The 19,120-nt window shown below is 41.3% G+C and overlaps 1 protein-coding gene across 1 annotated transcript in view; it reads right to left on the bottom strand.

The window, feature by feature from the left end:
- The window catches only part of LOC124711322 (midasin-like), a 146,908-nt gene that overhangs the window by 19,876 nt on the left and 107,912 nt on the right, over positions 1-19,120 (bottom strand). Inside the window, exons 17-19 of the mRNA XM_047241340.1 lie at positions 14,255-14,439; positions 8,111-8,195; positions 2,148-2,446 (exon numbers count right to left, since the gene is read on the bottom strand). Of these exons, the coding sequence (XP_047097296.1) occupies positions 2,148-2,446; positions 8,111-8,195; positions 14,255-14,439 (569 nt within the window). The remainder of the gene's footprint in view (positions 1-2,147; positions 2,447-8,110; positions 8,196-14,254; positions 14,440-19,120) is intronic.

Raw genomic sequence — 19,120 nt, 5'->3', positions numbered from 1 at the left:
GAAACTTGTGGCCTGAACCATAATTGGGCACGGTTGTCTTCAAACACAAAGTTGAAGGCCTGAGGTACAGAAATTGTGACTAGACTGAGTATTTCTTATTAGAAAGGACACAGCATTTTATCTCGGACAGAGACTCATTGAGAGATGTAGGAATTACTTCAGGTGTGTCCCAAGGAAGTGTGCTGGGGGCCTTGCCATTCATGTTGTATATTAATGACCTTGGAGACAAAATTAACAGTAACCTCACATTTTTGCACGTGAAGGTGTTATTTGGAATGAAGTACTGTCTGGGAAAAAGCTGCACAAATATTCAAGAAGATTTTGATAATGTCTCAAAGTGACATAAAGATGGGAAACTTGATTTAAATGTTCAGAATGGTTGTAAATCTTTGTAGCTGTGTCAGGCAAGACCCAGAGCCTGAAAGATGGCTAAAGCCAGTTTAGTTGAAGATTTTACAAAGGATCTAAAAGTGTTGAGAAAGGGTAGGTTAAATTCAGTAGGTGGTGGCGTGTTTGTTGCTGTTACACAAGTAGTTTACCTTGCAGTGAAATTGAAATAAGATAGATGTTGGGGTGTTAATATGGATAGAGATTATTCTCAACAATCAGAATAAATTAATAATTGATTCCTTTTCAACCTCTTGACCTGGATAATATTGTTATGAACAGATCAAGGAAAATTTGAATCCCATTTCGAATAGGAACCCAACTCTCACAATTATGGTAGGTGGAGCTATTAATCTACCCTCGGTTTTTGGCAAAAATACGTTTGAAATCAGTGGTAGACAAAACACTGTCTTGCAGCTGTGTGACTGGGTTCATGTGTTCCTGTCAGAAAGGTCACGATTCACAGTCATTAATGGAAAGTTACCCAGTGAAACAGAAGTGATATCTTGTGTTCAACAAGGAGATTTTAAGGGCCATTTGCTACATTGCAAAGTGATTTAGACAAATTATCTATTACGTTACATTAGATTCAGTTTTCATTCCACAGATGCAAAACACGGTAACTGATCCAAAACTGAAAAGTGTGTGTCCTCCATGACTGCTAAAAACAATCCATTAAAAATTCTGAACACTGGAAAATCCAGGATGGAATGTAACAATATTATGAAAAGAAAAGTTGCTACTCACCATATAGCAGAGATGCTGAGTCGCAGATAGGCACAATGAAGAGACTGTCACAAATAAGCTTTCAGCCAACAGGGCCTTTGTCAAAAATAGATACACGTGCGCATGCGCTCGCTCTCGCACACACACACACACACACACACACACACACACACACACACACACAAATGCAACTCACACACACATGAACTGCAGCCTCTGGCAGCTGAAGCCACACTTGGTTACATAATGAATCACACAGATTTAAAGGTTGTTGATTCAACTAAAATACCTAGGGTTATTATTCTGAAAAACTTAAAACTGGAATCATCGCAAAGAAAATGTTGTGGGGAGGGCAAATCAAAGACTATTTTATTGGTAGAACACTTGGAAGATGATACTAAAGACATTCTCTACAATATGTTTGTCCTCTTCCAGAGTACTGACGCATGGTATGGAATCCTTACGAGGCAGGATTGACAAAGGTCATTGACAAGTTTTAAGAAGGGCAGCACATTTTGTATTATCATGAAGTAGAGTAAAGATTTTCGTGGATACGATATGCAAATTGGAGTGGCATCATTTGAAAAAAGGCTTTTTCATTGCTTCAAGATCTTTTCACAAAATTTAAATCACGAATTTTCTCCTCAGTGCAAAAATCTTTTGTTGACTCCCACTTACATAGTGATAAATGACCACTGTAATAAAATAAGAAAAAATAGAGCTTGCACAGAAAGATTTAGGTGTTCATTTTTCCCACATACTATTGGAGAGTGGAACAATTGTGAAATTTGCCAATGAAAAATCATTAAACAGCTTTATGTTAAAAAATTAAAAAAGAAAATGTATGGCTCTTTGCTGATTTTTCTTTGGTAAATGTCTAAGTGACTGATGTCCCATTCCATGATGGATTGACAGTAGTTGAGAAATAGTTTGAACATAGGTCTACGAATGCTCTACCAAACGCTGAAGAGTGAATTGCAGGTAGTCACATACATGTAGATATAGAATGTAAAATTGTGCAGACACACACTTACCTGTACCCAAGACCCTAGCTGTTTCTCAAGAGCCAGTCGTATGGCTTGTGTTTCCTCTTCCACTACCTGTCTCAATACAGGAACCGATTCACTTTCTTTTATCGTGGTATTGAAAGTAGTCTCCGCACCTCGTTTCACACCAACTGTTTCTACACGCTCCCCTTCAACTTCTACATTAGTTTCTCCATCTCCACCAGTGTCCATATTTTCTCCAGCAAGGTCAGACTTGTCTTTCGCACCAGGAACATTCTCAGCTGGAATACGCTGCTGTGGACTCTTCTCATTAGCTGGTGGTTGATCTACAAACATGTAAATAGTAAAACAGTGATCTGAACAATGAGCACAACAGCATACTAAATGAAACTTCCTGGCAGATTAAAACTGTGTGCTGGACCAAGACTCTAAATTCGGGACCTTTGCCTTTTGCGGACAAGTGCTCCACTGACTGAGCTACCCGAACACAGCTCACAACCCGCCCTCACAGCTTTGCTTCCACCAGTACCTCATCTCCTACCTTCCAAATTTCACAGAAACTCTCCTGTGTAACTTCTAGGACTAGCACTCCTGGAAGAAAGGATGTTATAGAGACATGGATTAGCCACTGCCTGGGGGCGTTTCCAGAACGAAAGTTTTACTCTGCACTGATGTGAAACTTCCTCCCTTAATATGCCAAGAAGTTTGATATCAGCACACATTCTGCTGTGGAGTGTAAATTTCATTCTCAAAGAATACTAAATGTTTTATAAATGAAAAGAAAATTGTGATTTTCAAAAATGTTGTCAAAACATGCTTAAAGTTATGAAGGGACAAGTGTGCAATTTTGGGTACGGAAATGAAGCATAATATGCAAAAAAGACAATTTAAAGTATGGTCCGGGACAGCTTCCAGAAATGACAAGAAAAAGTATTAAAAGAACTGTAGAGAAAATACTACCAGTACTAGATAATACAAAGAAAAAACACTAGGTGTCATGCTCAAGAGGATTGTATGCCAAAGACGATGACAGAAAAACTTTTTGAGCAGAGACCAACACAAAAAGAGATATCAGAGGGACAGAAAGGAAAATAAGTAGTATAAATGAAGGTGTTTGTCTATAGGCACTGAACATCTATGAATTTATTGAAAGAAATAACATTTCTTGCATATGTTATTGGTTATTATAAGTAATATATATCATTCCATTTCAGTTCCAATAGACTTGGAAATCAGTTTAATGGCAGACAGCATTTCTTCTGTTGCAACATTATAATCAAATGTTTATCTTGTCCAATTAACAGACAAAATGAAAACAGAAAACTGTAATGTAAAGTAGATATATTTTTTTATGTCAATGCTTTTCAGCTACATACAAGTTACTTCCACAGGTAAAGCAGAGGGTTCTGTGAGCATAACTGAGGATTTTGCTAATTTGTATGTGAAAGGACTGTGTGCAAAACAATAGCTTATGTGCTTCCATATTTGGTTCTAGTCTTCATTCTGCCACGTCTATGAAGACAAGTATGGTTAAGTTCTTGTGGAAATTTGCAATATGTTTAAAGACTCACACAAAAATAATATTTTTAAAGTTATGCAAAACTGTGGCACTGCTGACACACATATTCAGATATAAGCAACAAATCTCAGAGTTTTGAAAGTGACAAATTCCATCTCCTTAACTTGACATTAATAAAAGACACAGAAGATATAAAGTAGTGGTAACGGGTGGAATGTTTTCAGAGCTGTCAGAACCAAAAGCCAAAGATGGTCACCAAATGCACAAGAATAAGGTTGAATAACAAAGAAAAGGGTGATACAGGACATTCTACATTAATTTGACAGTATTCGTAGAAATTTCCACCTGTGCTTAGTACATAATGATGACAATAACAAGAGAGAGAACACTTTTATTGACATTTTGAAATAATTTTTATTTGTTTATGAACTGATAGACTACTTGGTCATCATCAGATGAGAGTAGACTGGTGTAAGAAGTTCTATAAACAAAATATTATTCTAAGTTTTGATATTATATCCACTGTTGAATGGTATACGGCGTATATTGTTACCACTATAAAAAGCACTAGTTTGAAGCATGAGATTTTCACTCTGCAGCAGAGTGTGCACTGATATGAAACTTCCTGGCAGATTAAAACTGTGTGCCAGACCGAGACTCGAACTCTGAGAGCTTCTGTAAAAGTCGTGCTTCGGTAGCTCAGATGGTAGAGCACTTGCCCGCGAAAGGCAAAGGTCCCGAGTTCGAGTCTCGGTCCAGCACACAGTTTTAATCTGCCAGGAAGTTTCAGCACTAGTTTGTTTTAGTCAGAAAACAGCAGGAACAGAGTTCTATGTCTTTTTCTTTTTGGGTATATTGTTATCAATCAGGCCAGACTTGTAGCACTGCTACAGGCGATCTATTTAATTGCTTGTCATCCAGTATGAAAATCAGGGTCAAGAAACGGTAGAGACGAGGCAAATGCATCGCGTAAGGTGAATCGTGATATACCGTGAAGTGGAGAGTAGGGGATTTGAGCCCTATTAGTTCAAGAGTTGAAATAATTTACTTAATGGCGTAAGTGAATCAGCCAAAAAACATACCAAATAACCTACACCTCCAATCCATTACTTAATTTTGGTGTTGAGAGGATCTTTCTTTTAAGAATAATTACTAAAAGTTTGCAAAGAAAATTTAGGGCTGTCTGGTACAGAAACTTAAAGCGAGGCAACCTGACAGTCTTGATTATTTGGGATAACGTGGGGAAGGAGGTGCATAAATAATCGAGATATTTTCAAACATGTATGCGGGAGGATATACAGTGGATGAGTAATGGCAACAGCATCAGCACCCAGTGTCTGGCCATTCTCAGTGGGCGTGGCTCGGTGTAGTCGTCTTCCACTGCTGGTTCAGCTTAGCGTCTGCGCTGCCAACTTCGTGATGGTGATTTTTTTCTTTTTTTCTTTTTCTTTCTTTTTTTTTTAAATGTATGAACAATCCATACACGAATAATGGGGAGCACACTGTAACTCTGCCTTACAACATGTCTGGACAGCAAATATTAGATTGTATTATTCATCACTATTAACATTACGTGAACATAAAAAATTATATCTTTATGAAGTTGCAGGTAGGTATGCTTCTGAAGATGGTAATGCAATCAAAAGATAGTTCATAGCATAGTTGTGACATTTTGTTGAGTTTTTGATGCCAAACTTAAGATTAAATTTTGATTTATTGTTGATATGAAATAGTGTTTATTGGTTAGCAAGTAAAAGGTAACACAAAATGATGACATAACACGGTGTACTGAAACATCTTCCTTATGTACCTAATCAACTTATTATTAAATCTCGGGGCAGTAGGATTCGTGTGAAAGAGTAACCAACTAAACGGTCCAGTCACATTAATGTGACCACCTTTTAAAAGCCCGAATAACCACCTTTTAAAGTGTCGATGTGCAGAAAGTGTGTCAATGAGGTTCTAGAAGGTAATGACAGGGACGTGGAGCCGTGCCAGCTCCATTGCCTTGCCCTGCTGTGCTAGGTTTCTCGGTCGAGGATTCGTGGCGCGAACTGTCCATTTGAGGTGGTCCCACAGATTCTCGACTGGATTTAAATCGGCAGGGGCTCGGGTAGCCAGGGGAGTACGCTAAATGCATCCTGATGCTCTTCTAACCACACAGGTACACAGCGAGTTGTGTGACATGTTGCATCATTCTACAGGTAGATGCTACTGTGCTGAGGAAAAAACAAACTGTGGTAGAACTGGAAATGAATCTCGAGATAGAGCCGTACTCGTGTTGATACACTGTGCCCTACATAATGATGAGATCACTCGGGGAATGCCACGGAAACACTCCCCAGATGGTAAAGCTGCCTACACCAGCCTGAACCCTTCTGACCCTCGTTGCAGGGCAGTATGTACCAATGGACGTCTGTTCACTGGAGCATAAAATGTGATTCATCTGAAAAGGGCACCGGTTGCCATACAGTGGATGTCCAGTTGTGGTAATGGCACGCAAATTCCAGCTTCCGGCGCCGATGGACTGCAGTCGGCATAGCAGCTCGAATCGAGTGCCTGCTGCGGAGGCCTTCATTGACCGGTCATTGAGGAGACACTGTCGGTAGGCCCTTGGTTCCTCTGGGTGGCCAGTCATACGTCTGTTCGTGTGGAAATATCTCCACAGCTGTCGCCCACCCCTGTCATCGATGGCCCGTGGTCCACTACAATTGCCTCGGGGCCAGTTTTGGATAGTGCCATTTTTCCAGGCACGGTACACTTGAACCACAGCTGCACGTGAACAGTTTACAAACTTATTTATTTCGGAAATGTTTCTTTCCTTGGCTTGAAAGCCAAGGATTATACTCTTTTGGACATCAGATAAATCACTCCACTTTTCGCATTTTGACAAAGACTGCACGGTTTACAGGAACATTCCCGTCCTTCAACAGATGCCCAAGTTGAAAATTGGTGACGTGATTGAGGAGTAAAACGGTGAAGGAACAACCGCAGCTAAACCGAGACCAGGCAGACCTCACGTTCTGACAGACAGGGACCATCGAGCACTGCAGAGGACGGTTGCAGAAAATCACATGAAAATCAGCAGAAGGAATCAAAGTGCTACCAGCAGACCGTCTAGCCAATGACTGTGTGTAGGGAGTTAGAAAGAATGGGGTATAATGGTCAACCAGCTCCCGATAAACCACATGTGTGTCTATTCGATGCCAGGTGACACTTCAAGAGATGTAAAGGAAGATGCCACTGGGAGTAGATGAGTGAAAATGAATGATTTGGAGTGATGGATCACAACACGTTCTGTGACAATCCAATGGAAGGGTTTGAATTTGGTGAATGTCTGGAGAATGTCACCTGCCATCCATCACGTGTAGTGACAACAGTAAAGAATGGAGGATGTAGTGTTACGTTATGGGGGAGTTTTTCACAGTTAGGGTGTGGTGCCTTTACTGTGCTAAAGGGAACACAAGATGAAACAGATATAAACACACTTTACGGCAATGTGTACTGCATACAGCAGAGGATAAGTCCAGAAATGATGAATGTTTCTATCGGCACAATACGTCCTGCCTTAAAGTAGCATCTGCGAAGCGACGGTTTGTGGACGACAATATTTCTGAAATGGATTGACCCGTCCGGAGCTCTGACCTGAACCGACACAGCACTTACGGGACTAGTTACAGCATCGAGTTCTCTCCAGACCCCAGCATAGAAATCACTAACTTATCTGATTTCTGCTCTTGAGGAAGAACGGGCTACCATTCCTCCACAGACAATCAGACAACTCACTTAAAGTTGTCCCCAGCAGAATTCAAGCTGTAATAAAGCTGAAGGGAGGATACACCCTTTATTAATAGATGTCCGGATATTTTTGATCAAATAGTGTATGACTCTACATCACTCTCTGCAAGACACCTTATCGTGTGTGACAGAAACTACTTTGTTTAAAGTGCAGCAAATCATGCAAGTGCATAACAACTGTTGATGGATACTGAACTTTGAATCTTCATTCTTAATTTTAATCTCTGTCAACTTCTCACATTTGTATCACATTGTTCAACTATAGAAGAATGGGAGCACCCATCACTACATAATATTGATAGGCTTTCACACACATCACCACCCACTGAATTTCGTGCTGTACGAGTGCATAAGTTGTTGCATATTCCACTGATATAGATCATGAACGAACATTATACGTGCACATTATGCAAGGCTGTTACAGAATAAACACTACACAAGACGTTTGGTATAAGGTTTGGACCTCAGTGAACTGTGAGCAGTATTCTGGCATGAAGAAGAATAACTGACCAACTACAACATTTGCAGAGAACTCCTGACATGAGGGTTTTTTTTTTTTTTTTTTCATGTAAAATACTTTAAGTTACCTAGGAAGATATATAAAATGTATTACAACTGAATCTATTTTATGAATTCTTTCTCATGATAATTTCATAGGCATTTATGTTCTTACCTTCTATCATTTCTATATCATCATCATTCAGTTCTTCACCCTTTTCTTCTTCCAAATTTGGAACAGGCTGTTTTTCTGCTTGCTCCTAGGACATAAAAGAAATAAAGAATTCTGCACATGTTTAAAGGTATCCTGGAATAAATTGAAATGATACTTGAAGCATGAAGAAAGGAGGGGGAAAAAAAACTTCAATCTATTCAAAATATTAATGATGGGAGCATCAACTTAACAGCTGCCAATCCAGTAGATACTGGAACTTGGCTCAAAACACACAATTTTAAAAACACACTTGAACCTTAAGCTACCACAAGTTTCCAACTTTCCTTCAGATTCATAATAAAGAGAAAAAGAAGGTATACACTGACCAGCCAGAACATTATGACCACCCATTTATTAGCTGGTATGTCCACCTTCGGCACAGATAACGGTGGTGATGCAGCGTGGCACGGAAGCAATCGGGCCTTGGTAGGTTGCTGGACAGTGTTGGCACCACATCTGCACACACAAGTCACCTAATTCCCGTATATCCCAGGGAAGGGGGCAGAGAGCTTTGACGCTACATTCAATCACGACCCAGATGTGTTTGATCGGGTTCAGATATGGTGAGTTGGAGAGCTAGCACATAAATTGGAACTTCCCACTCCATCACACTCCTGGACTTGTGACACGGCACCTTATCTTTCTAAAAAATGCCACTGCCATCGGGAAACACGATTGTCGTGAAGGAGTGTACATGTTCTGCAACCGGTGTACGATACTCCTTGGCTGTCATGATGCCTTGCACGAGCTCCACTGAACCCACGGGTGCCCACGTGAATGTTCCCCAGGGCATCACACAGCCACTGCCAACTTGTCTCTGTCCTGCAGTACAAAGGTTAAGGAGCTGTTCCCCTGGAAAATGGCAGATTTGTGTCCTCCCAGTGGCTTTTTGAAGAAGGTATCGGGACTCGTAAGACCGCGCAATGCTCTGCAACTGCACCAATGTCCAGTGCTGATGGTCACGTGCCCACTTCAGTCGTACCTGACGACGTCACAGTGTTAACATCGGCACGTGCGTCGGCTGTGGAGGCCCATCGTTAGAAGTGTTCAATACACTGTGTGCTCAGACACACTTGTACTCTGTCCAGCATTAAAGCCTGATATCAGTTCTGTCAGAGTTCACCCCCCGTCCTCTTTTACCAGTCTGCCAAGCCTACAATGTCCGATATCTTAACGAGGGGTGGCTTATCGACACCACGACGTCTGGACGTGGTTTCACCTCGGTTTTTCCACCTGTCGAAGACACTCGCCACAGCACTCCTTGAACGTCTGACAAATTGTGCAGTTTCCAAAATGCTCACGCAGAGCCTCTGGTCCATTACAATCTCCCCTCAGTCAAACTCAGATAAATTGCGCCCCTTCCCCAGTTTACACACAATCAGCTCGCTCACTGATACTACACGCACCATACGTGTGTCATTCCTCGCCTACTGATGCTGCTATCTCCTGGGTGCGTTTATATCAATAGTAGACTGGGAGTGATCCTAATGCCCTGGTTGGCCAGTGCACATTCACTGGTGAAGAAGGGAAGGAATGACTGCTCTAAAATCCAGATTACACAATTCGTGAGATCAGCTTCCACTGAAAGGGTATGACATAACCAAGTCATTCCCTCAGATGTTATCGACAGTAGCTAAACACCTTCTGATATTTTCCAGACTGGTTTGCTGAGAAAAGCCAGTCTCCTTACTACAGCTGACGAGCTCTATGACTATTCTTATCCTTGTGAGTAATGCCACAGTTCAAGCATTTCTATGCACCATTCCAGTATTACAGATTCCAGTACGCATCACTGGCAAGACATTTTCTTAGGAAGCCAATGGAAGCATATACAATACCAACCAACCTGTAGCTTTTATAACTTTTATATTAACATTACCTTTGTCCAGAATGAATCAATGGCCACAGGAAATAGTCTATACTAGTAACATCCAATACCCTGTCAGCGCATACAGTGTGAAACTTAACAGGATGGAGTCTGACAGTTATTTCACAGTTCAGCACCTGAGTCTTCCATCTCAGCACAAGTGTTTACAAATTCTGGAGTCAGTAAATGGTGATCCCCTCTCAAGGGGGCATATTGAACACCTATGAAAAGGTATTAAAAAAAAAAAACTTTGAGTTTCCTGTTTATCAAAAAACAAAATTCATTGCATATGTTATTAGTTTTGGAAATATAGATGTGCCAAATTGGATGATTCTTTTTGATACACCCTGTGTATCAAGTAACTGCAGGCAAGCTGAGCCATGCCCCAAGCTGTCCTACTGCACCGCACACAAATTTTTAATGCCACTCGTGTTCCTCTTTAATATATGGTCATAATAAAATCTTACATTGCATTAACAGTTGTTCTCATTTTTCTTCTTAGGAGTCAATTAGACAGACTACTGCAGCTCCACTGGCATACTCACGCGCACCCTACTCGATCTGTCTTGCTCTCTGTAGTGTGAAAGATATACTCCCACAACAATACCCAGTTAACTACAACTGTTAACGAAGGAATGATACACATCTTCAGGAGGCAAAATGTGTAGTACTGCTGACAGACACATGAAATGAAACGATTGTACGTCATCATTGACCTGGAGACCCCATCTGAGGTTGTTCAACCACCTGTAGCAAGTCTGTTTATTCGACATCACTCAGGCGACTTGTGCATCGATAATGATGAAATGATGATGAGGACAACACAACACCGAGTCTCTGAGTGGATAAAATCCCTGACCCACTCGGGAATTGAACCCAGGTCCCCCTGCTCGGCAGTCGGCCTCACGAGCACTCGGCTACGGCAGTGGATGACAGACATGTATAAAAGTGATAAACTACCTAGATTTCGTGACTAATAGTTTGTTCCTTGAAGAGCAGACGGGGATAGGTTGGGGGAGGTTAAAAAAGGAGGAACGGGTCACTTAGGCCCGAGGGTGAGACAGACGTACACCTGAAGCGAGTACTCGCCAACAACTCTGTCTCGTAGTTTACTGTTTTTCTTGATCAATTTTTCCTTTAATACAATCAACATATTTCCAATTTGACATAAAGTGAGTGCATCCATTTTGTGGTAACCTGTGTTCACACCCTAGGTGCCTAGCAAAATAGTGAAATTTACTGCACTGTTACATGTGCAAGTGCCACACATCAATCAGCTGCAGGCAGGTGGTACCTATCTTAATTTTCATTATCATTTTCATTCCCGAATTTACATTACTGCATTTATTCACTTTGTCCTTAACATTTACTGCTCGTGACTGAACACCTGACCTGCAGCTGTTATTGGCTTTAAACCTGTAATTAAAATACTGATTTACACATCCCATTTTTACCACTGCTGCCTCAGCACCCTACACTCACTGTTACAAAGAAAATTGTGCTAGCAATCTGAAGCAAATGTTTAGATACTGTCTATGATTCTGCACACGAGAACATAAAATGCTGCGCACACAAGAGCAACATTACCCTCTGCCACTGCTGATCACAAAGTTATTTCACTTGAGTTTTATAACTGTTTCTATTTCAGTGGCTATTAACTACATATTCCCCTAGGTCACAAAAGCTGTTGCCAATGGGGATTCTTTTATTTTGAACAGATGAATCAGGGACTATTAAAGCTGGCTACTACTGTCAGAAATTTAAAATAATCATAATCATCTTTCTTCTTCTTCTTCTACTATTACAGTTTCCAGCTCCTGGCTGGTCTGTTCAGAACATGAGCTTCTCCAATCTTTCTCTGGAACCCCAATAGGTTTCTCTCACCATTTGTCCCAGCCTTCTCTTCCCTCCATCACACACTCCTTCACTCTGACGATTTGTATGTCTCTTGGTCTTCCCTTCTAAATCTACATCTATATACATATTCTGCAAGCCACAGCATGGTGTGTGTTGGATGGTACCTATGCCACTACTTGCCATTTCCTTTCCTGTTCCACTCACAGACAGAGTGACGGAAAAACAACTATATGTATGTCTCTGTATGAGCCCTAGTTTTTTATATCTTATCTTTATGGTTGTTACACAAAATGTACATTGGCAACAGAAGAATCATTCTGCAGTCAGCTTAAAATGCTGGTTCTCCAAATTTTCTGAATAGCATTCCTCAAAAAGAATGCCCCTCCGGGATTTCCATTTCAGTTCCCAAGCATCTTCGTAATACTTGAGTGTTGTTCGATCCTACCAGTAGAAAATCTAGCAGCCCGCCTCTGAACTGGTTCAATGTCTTCCTTTAATCTGACTCGGTGAGGATCTCAAAAACCTCAACCAGTGCTTGGATATGTCACACTAGCAGCCTGTATGTTGTCTGCTTTTACATATATGAATCACACTTACCCCAAATTCTCCCAGTAAACCAAAGTCGATCATTTGCCTTGCCTAACACAATCCTCACAAGCTCATTCCATTTCAGATTGCTTTGCAATGTTATTCCCAGGTAACATTGCCACAGTATGGTGTGTTGTGGAGGGTATCCTGTGCCACTACTAGCCATTTCCTTTCCTGTTCCACCCATAAACAGAGTGAGAGAAAAACAACTATCTGAAATAGACAACACACACACACACACACACACACAGACACACACACATTCACACAAACAGCTCACACACATTATGGCTGCCAGAGACAGTTGTCCTGTGTGTGCGAACTGCATTTGAGTGAATGTGGGTGTATGTTGTCTATTTCAGGAAAAGGCCTTTTGGCCGAAAGCTCACGTGTTTATTAGTCTTTTTGTTGTGGCTGTCTGTGACTCAGTATCTCCGTGATTAGTGAGTAGCAGTCTATCCTTGTCATTATACTGCCATTATCTCATCTCGGATTTTCTGTCCCAGACAGGATGAGTAGGAAAGATCGATTGTTGGTGACTGCACCAGACGAGACTTGAAAACTGAGAGCTTAAAAGTGTAAGACAGGATAACATGCAAGACAGAGATTACTGTAAAACATCGTGTACGAGTTAATAAGAGTGAAAAGCTAAGTGCATTGTACATTACGGCAGTGGGACGGAGAGGGTGAAAAATAGGCAGGTAAGAAATTGAAAGATGTAGAAAACTAAAATGGAATGAATAAAGGAGCAGTAACTATCCCTCCCACCTCTGTTACGTACAATGAACTTAGCTTTTCACTATTATTAACTCATACATGAGTTTTAGCAGTAATCTGTGTCTTGCATATTACCCTGTCTTCCACTTTTAAGCTCTCACATTTTCAGATCTTGTTCGGTGCAGTCCCCAACAATCAGTCTTTCCTTCTCATCCCATCTGGTAAGTCTCCCCTGACCTGCAGTTCTAGGTGACTTTTACGAAATCTACCCCTTTTCCTAGACCTCTACAGTCCTTTCCCTTCATCCCTCTTCCTTTCTCTTCAACCCTTCTGCCTGAAGGAGCAGCCACTGGCTTCAAAAGCTTGCCTAGTTACAACCTTCTTTTACGTGTGTGTTCTGCCGCCACTTGGTGAGTAGATTTTTTGTCTACCCCAATTACTTTTTGTAACACTAAATTACATTTTTCTAAATTCAGAGCTAGCTGCCATTTGTCAGACCACCTAGAAATTTTGTCCAAGTCATCTCATATCCTCCTACTGTCACTCAACTTCGACACCTTCCCACACATCACAGCATTTACAGCAAACAACCGCAGACTACTGCTCACCCTACCCTCCAGATCATTTATGTATATAGAAAATAATAGCAGTCCAATCACATTTTTCTGGGCCACTGTTGGTGATATCTTTGTCTCTGATGAACACTCGTCATCGAGCATAACATACTGAGTTCTATTACTTAAAAAGTCTTTGAGCCACTCACATATCTGGCAAACCTACTCCGTATGACTACTTTGTCATTTCGTGGGCCTGACTTAGTATCCTGCTAGCTCCTACACTTTTAACAAGCACATACCATCTTAATCTTGTATTTTCTAGACACACTTGTATGCGTTTCTCTTTCACTATTTCTCTCACTGTCTGTCGAAATTAATTAATTAATTAATTAATATAAAGAGAGAATGCTGTTAATGGCAACTATTTAAACAGATCAACATTTTCCATTATTAATGCAGCAACTGTTCCTGGGTTCACAATTTCTGAAAAATAAAACTCAATGTCATTTTGATACGAACCTCTGTGGCCGCATCTATAGTGTGTGCATCAAATGCTTCTTTGGAATCACGTATGTGTTGGTAGAGATCAGCACTGCGGCCTAAATCCGCCCCTTCTTCTGTCTCATCCTCTGACTTGGACTCTTGCTCCTTATTTGTAACATCCACAGTCTTCAGCCGTTTTACTGTTGGTTCTTTCACATCACCTACAGAGAAATTGCATTTACAAAGAAAATCATTTAGAATCTATACTACATATTCGGTCTCCTTTAAGATTTCATATAACACTAGTATGCAATAAATTAATTAGAATAACAACACATTTGACAGCACTCAGCATTTTGGTAAAAATTGTCACAAGAAACTAAGCAATCTTCAACCAATGCCTTAACTACATGGCAAATGATTATCTTTCACCATTGCATTGTTTAAAACCATGTAAAACATAACATATACAGGGTGAGTCACCTAATGTTACCGTTTGATATATTTCGTAAACCACATCAAATACTGAAGAACCGATTCCACAGACCGAACGTGAGGAGAGGGGCTAGTGTAATTGTTTAATACAAACCATACAAAAATGCACGGAAGTATGTTTTTTAACACAAACCTAGTTTTTTTTAAATGGAACCACATTAGTTTTGTGAGCACATCTGAACATATAAACAAATACGTAATCAGTGTCGTTTGTTGCATTGTAAAATGTTAATTACATCCGGAGATATTGTAACCTAAAGTTGACGCTTGAGTACACGGGACACTGCGAGAGTCGGTGGACTGAGTCAAAGTAGTGTCATGCGCATACTGCATCGTCACCGCTTTCACCCGTTTCATGTGTCGCTACATCAGCAATTACATGGTGATGACTTTAATCATCGAGTGCAATTCTGTCAATGGGCATTAACAGAGAATGCGTTGCAGTTCTACCTGTTTACCGATGAAGCGGGTTTCACAAACCACGGGGCAGTGAATCTACGGAACATGCATTACTGGTCCATGGACAATCCTCGCTGGCTCAGACAGGTAGAGCGACAGCGACCGTGGACTGTAAATGTATGGTGCGGAACATTGGCGGCCACCTCATTGGTCCTCACTTCATTGCAGGGGCCCAAACAGCTGCAACATACATCGCGTTTCTACAGAATGATCTGCCAACATTGCTCAAAAATGTCCCACTGCAAACGCGTTGACGTATGTGGTATCAGCATAATGGTGCACCTGCACATTCCGCAATTAACACTAGGCTGACCCTTGACAGGATGTTCGATGTGCGTGTCGTAGGACGTGGAGGACGCATAAATTGGCCAGTCTGTTCTCCTGATCTTACACCTCTGGACTTCTTTCTGTGGGGTACGTTAAAGGAGAATGTGTACCGTGATGTGCCTACAACCCCAGAGGATATGAAACAACGTATTGTGGCAGCCTGCGGCGACATTACACCAGATGTACTGCGGCGTGTATGACATTCATTACGCCAGAGATTGCAATTGTGTGCAACAAATGATGGCCACCACATTGAACATCTATTGGCCTGACATGTCGGGACACACACTATTCCACTCCGTAATTGAAAACTGAAACCACGTGTGTACGTGTACCTCGCCCCTCATGGTAATGTACATGTGCGTCAGTGAAAAAGACCAATAAAAAGGTGTTAGCATGTGGACGTAATGTGCTGTTCCAGTGTCTTCTGTACCTAAGGTCCATCGCCGTTCCCTTTGGATCCCTACGTAATTCGGTGCTCTCCGATACACACGATTGAACAGCGGAGGAGTGGTACTCAAGCGTCAATTTTAGGTTACGGTATCTCCGGATGTAGTTAACATTTTACAATGCAACAAACGTCACTGATTACGTATTTGTTTATATGTTCAGATGTGCTAACAAAACTAATGTGGTTCCATTTAAAAAAATGTAGGTTTGTGTTAAAAAACATACTTCCGTGCATTTTTTTATGGTCTGTATTAACCAATTACACTAGCTCCTCTCCTCACGTTCGGTCTGTGGAATCAATTCGTCAGTATTTGATGTGGTTTACGAAATATATCCAGCGGTAATGTCAGGTGACTCACCCTGTATGTTTGTGACCTTGAAAGGGAGCACCAGACCGTTAGTAGCAGGCTTACAAGCAATATAGTGTTAACTGTGTAAGATTGCTTCATCTGGAGAATGAATAGTGCTGTCTGGTAGGGAAGAGTGCTGTCTGGTAGTGTGCACAAGGACTATATGGAGGCATAAGTTGAGGCAGGGATAATCACGGGAGTATAGAATGTGTTGTAGGAGTAACTCCCATCGGAACATTTCAGAATAGGTGGTGGTGGACAGGAGGATCCAGAAGTGAAGCAGCCACTGAAATCAAGCATATTATGCCCGGCTGCATGTTGTGCCACATGGTGGTCTACTTTGCTCTTGGCCACAGTTTGGTGGTGGTCGTTCATCCTGCTGGACAGCTGTTTGGTAGTCATACCAATATAAAGAGCTGTGCAACAATTGCAGCAGAGCTGGCATATGACATGGCTGCTTGCACCGGTTGTGCAGCCGCTGATGGGGTAGGATAAACCAGTGATGGGACTGGGTTACGAAGTGCTCGGTGGGTGGGTTCGGCAGGTGATGCACCTGGGTCTTCCACAGGGATACAATCATTAATGCAAGGGTTTGGGACCGGGAGTTGTACTGGGATGGACTAAGACGATGTCAAGGTTGGGAAGGTGACAGAACACCACTTCAGGAGGGGTGGGAGGTATTTCTGATATGATGTCCCTCATTTCAGGGTAGGATGATAGATAATGCAAGGCCTGACGAATGATGTGGTTCAGCAGTTCCATTCTCGAATTATCCCAACCTCACTTTATGGTAACCCATTGTCCCCATGTCCTACACCCAACAGTTTCCACCCCCTCTGTCCTATGACCTTTACATTATTCACATCCCTCACGCACATTATGTGCCACCCTCTGCCAAGACAATTGTCCATCTTTCCTCTTAGCTGCACCTCACCTTTGCCACTCTGCCCCCACTAACCCCCCCCCCCCCCCCCTCACACACACACCACCACCACCACCACCTCCTGACGCTGCACTTGGCAACCTTGTCGTGGCTACATCTAGTCTGTGCACACTCCTCCAGATAGTGCTCCCCCCCCCCCCCCCCTCCAATCCACTTAACATGCCATCTTTATGGTGAGGAACAATCTATTCTTTTCCTAATATTGATGATATTACAACATGGAGAAAATGTAGGATCAGCTGCTTCAATTCATTCCATAGGTGTCACAAGTTATTGTAATGAATTTGCTCTCTATCTGATGACAAACCTCAGATCTGATAACAAACCTCAGATGACTATTCTAGCATGCACAGTGAGAATATTTAGTTGCATATCTCAGTATTTGTACAACAACTACCAATTTTAGTTTCATTGATAAGCTAATGGCTACTGTTACGGCTAATCTAATGTTGCAGACTCGGAGAAAATGCAGTGCTGCCAGTAATAAAGCCACATGTGCAGAGACTGGACATAACATTTCGTATAGTTCTCATGTCCTATTTGAGTAATAATTTAGGTATTATAATAAAGCCAGAGAGATATAGAGTACCACTAGAATGAACGAGTCCAATCGTGTGGTGATTAGTCTTCAAGGTCCCTACATGAGAGCTTCATATGACGCTTTAGTATAATCCTAGAGTTCTCCCTTAGCATTCCTCCTTGAAACTATGTAAGTTTGCTTTTGCAGCATAGATGATAGCTATCTTCAAGCATCTGCCAGCTGATACTTTTCAGTGTTTCTCTGAAATCCTTCTGCGGGTCAAAGAAATGTGTAACTATGCGTTCTGACCTTCTTTACGCACTGTTACTTGTATTTTGTATGGCTCCCACACACATGAGTAATATTCTACAATGTGTCATGTCAGTGTTTCCTAAGCAGCCTCCTTTGTAAATTCTTTGCAGTTCCAAACTGAAGTCTAGCAGCTGCTTTTTCCAATGACTGAGCCTATGTTATCATTCTGTTTCAAAATTCCCAAATTGTTTCTCTTACGTATTTACATGGGTTGACAGATTCCCACTGAACTGCTTGTTGCAGCACCTCCAGATGTTCACTTTTTAAGCAAATTGAAATTATGTGATCATATGATAGTTTGTGTATAGACATATCGGTTTGTGTGGAAACCCCTCACGTCAGTGGTAAACAGTGGGTCCAGTAATTGGTGGAAGTTTCCATTTGATGCAGGAACACCACATGTCAAGGAGATGAGGGGCTTTTTATTCATTGTAAGGTTGACAATGTCACTTGTTATTCTACTGCTTCTGGTACCTTCCCACACTTTTACTGGATGTACATTTCAGATTTTATGCATCAGTTCCAAGTGAAATGGCATGTGGCAGTGGTGAAGTCGGTCTGAATAAAAGAAAGAAAGGATCGAAAAGAGTTATATACCAATCAGAACCAATAAAAGAAAGCAGAACTAAAAACACTGAATACTTGAACTATAGAGGAGAAACAGTTACGCCTAAAGAAAAAGGTGTCGATTGCAGGTAAGCCATGTGCATTAACAATGCCAGTGAAACTAATGTTATTGTTTGGTTATTCTGTTACTATTATTCGTCTTACGAATGCACTGCTCTGTTATTGCAGGTGTAAGTGGAAATGCATGATTACTAAAATTAGTTCAGACATAATGACGGAATTATATTCTAAGTTCTAAAGTTTCAACACTAAAAATGAGCATAATAGAAGTATGTGACATTGTAAGGAAATGTCCAAGATTGTAAGGTGACAACAGCTTACCTATCAACAACAAACCCAAAGGTTATACATACAAATATTGGCTCTTTAGCTCTGATGACCATGTTCAAGTCTGTAAGTCCGCATTTTTACCCATGTAT

The sequence above is a fragment of the Schistocerca piceifrons genome, chromosome 8 (genome assembly GCF_021461385.2).
Source record: "Schistocerca piceifrons isolate TAMUIC-IGC-003096 chromosome 8, iqSchPice1.1, whole genome shotgun sequence".
Classification (NCBI taxonomy): Eukaryota; Metazoa; Arthropoda; class Insecta; order Orthoptera; family Acrididae; genus Schistocerca; species Schistocerca piceifrons.
This window is presented reverse-complemented; position numbering and strand designations above follow the sequence as displayed.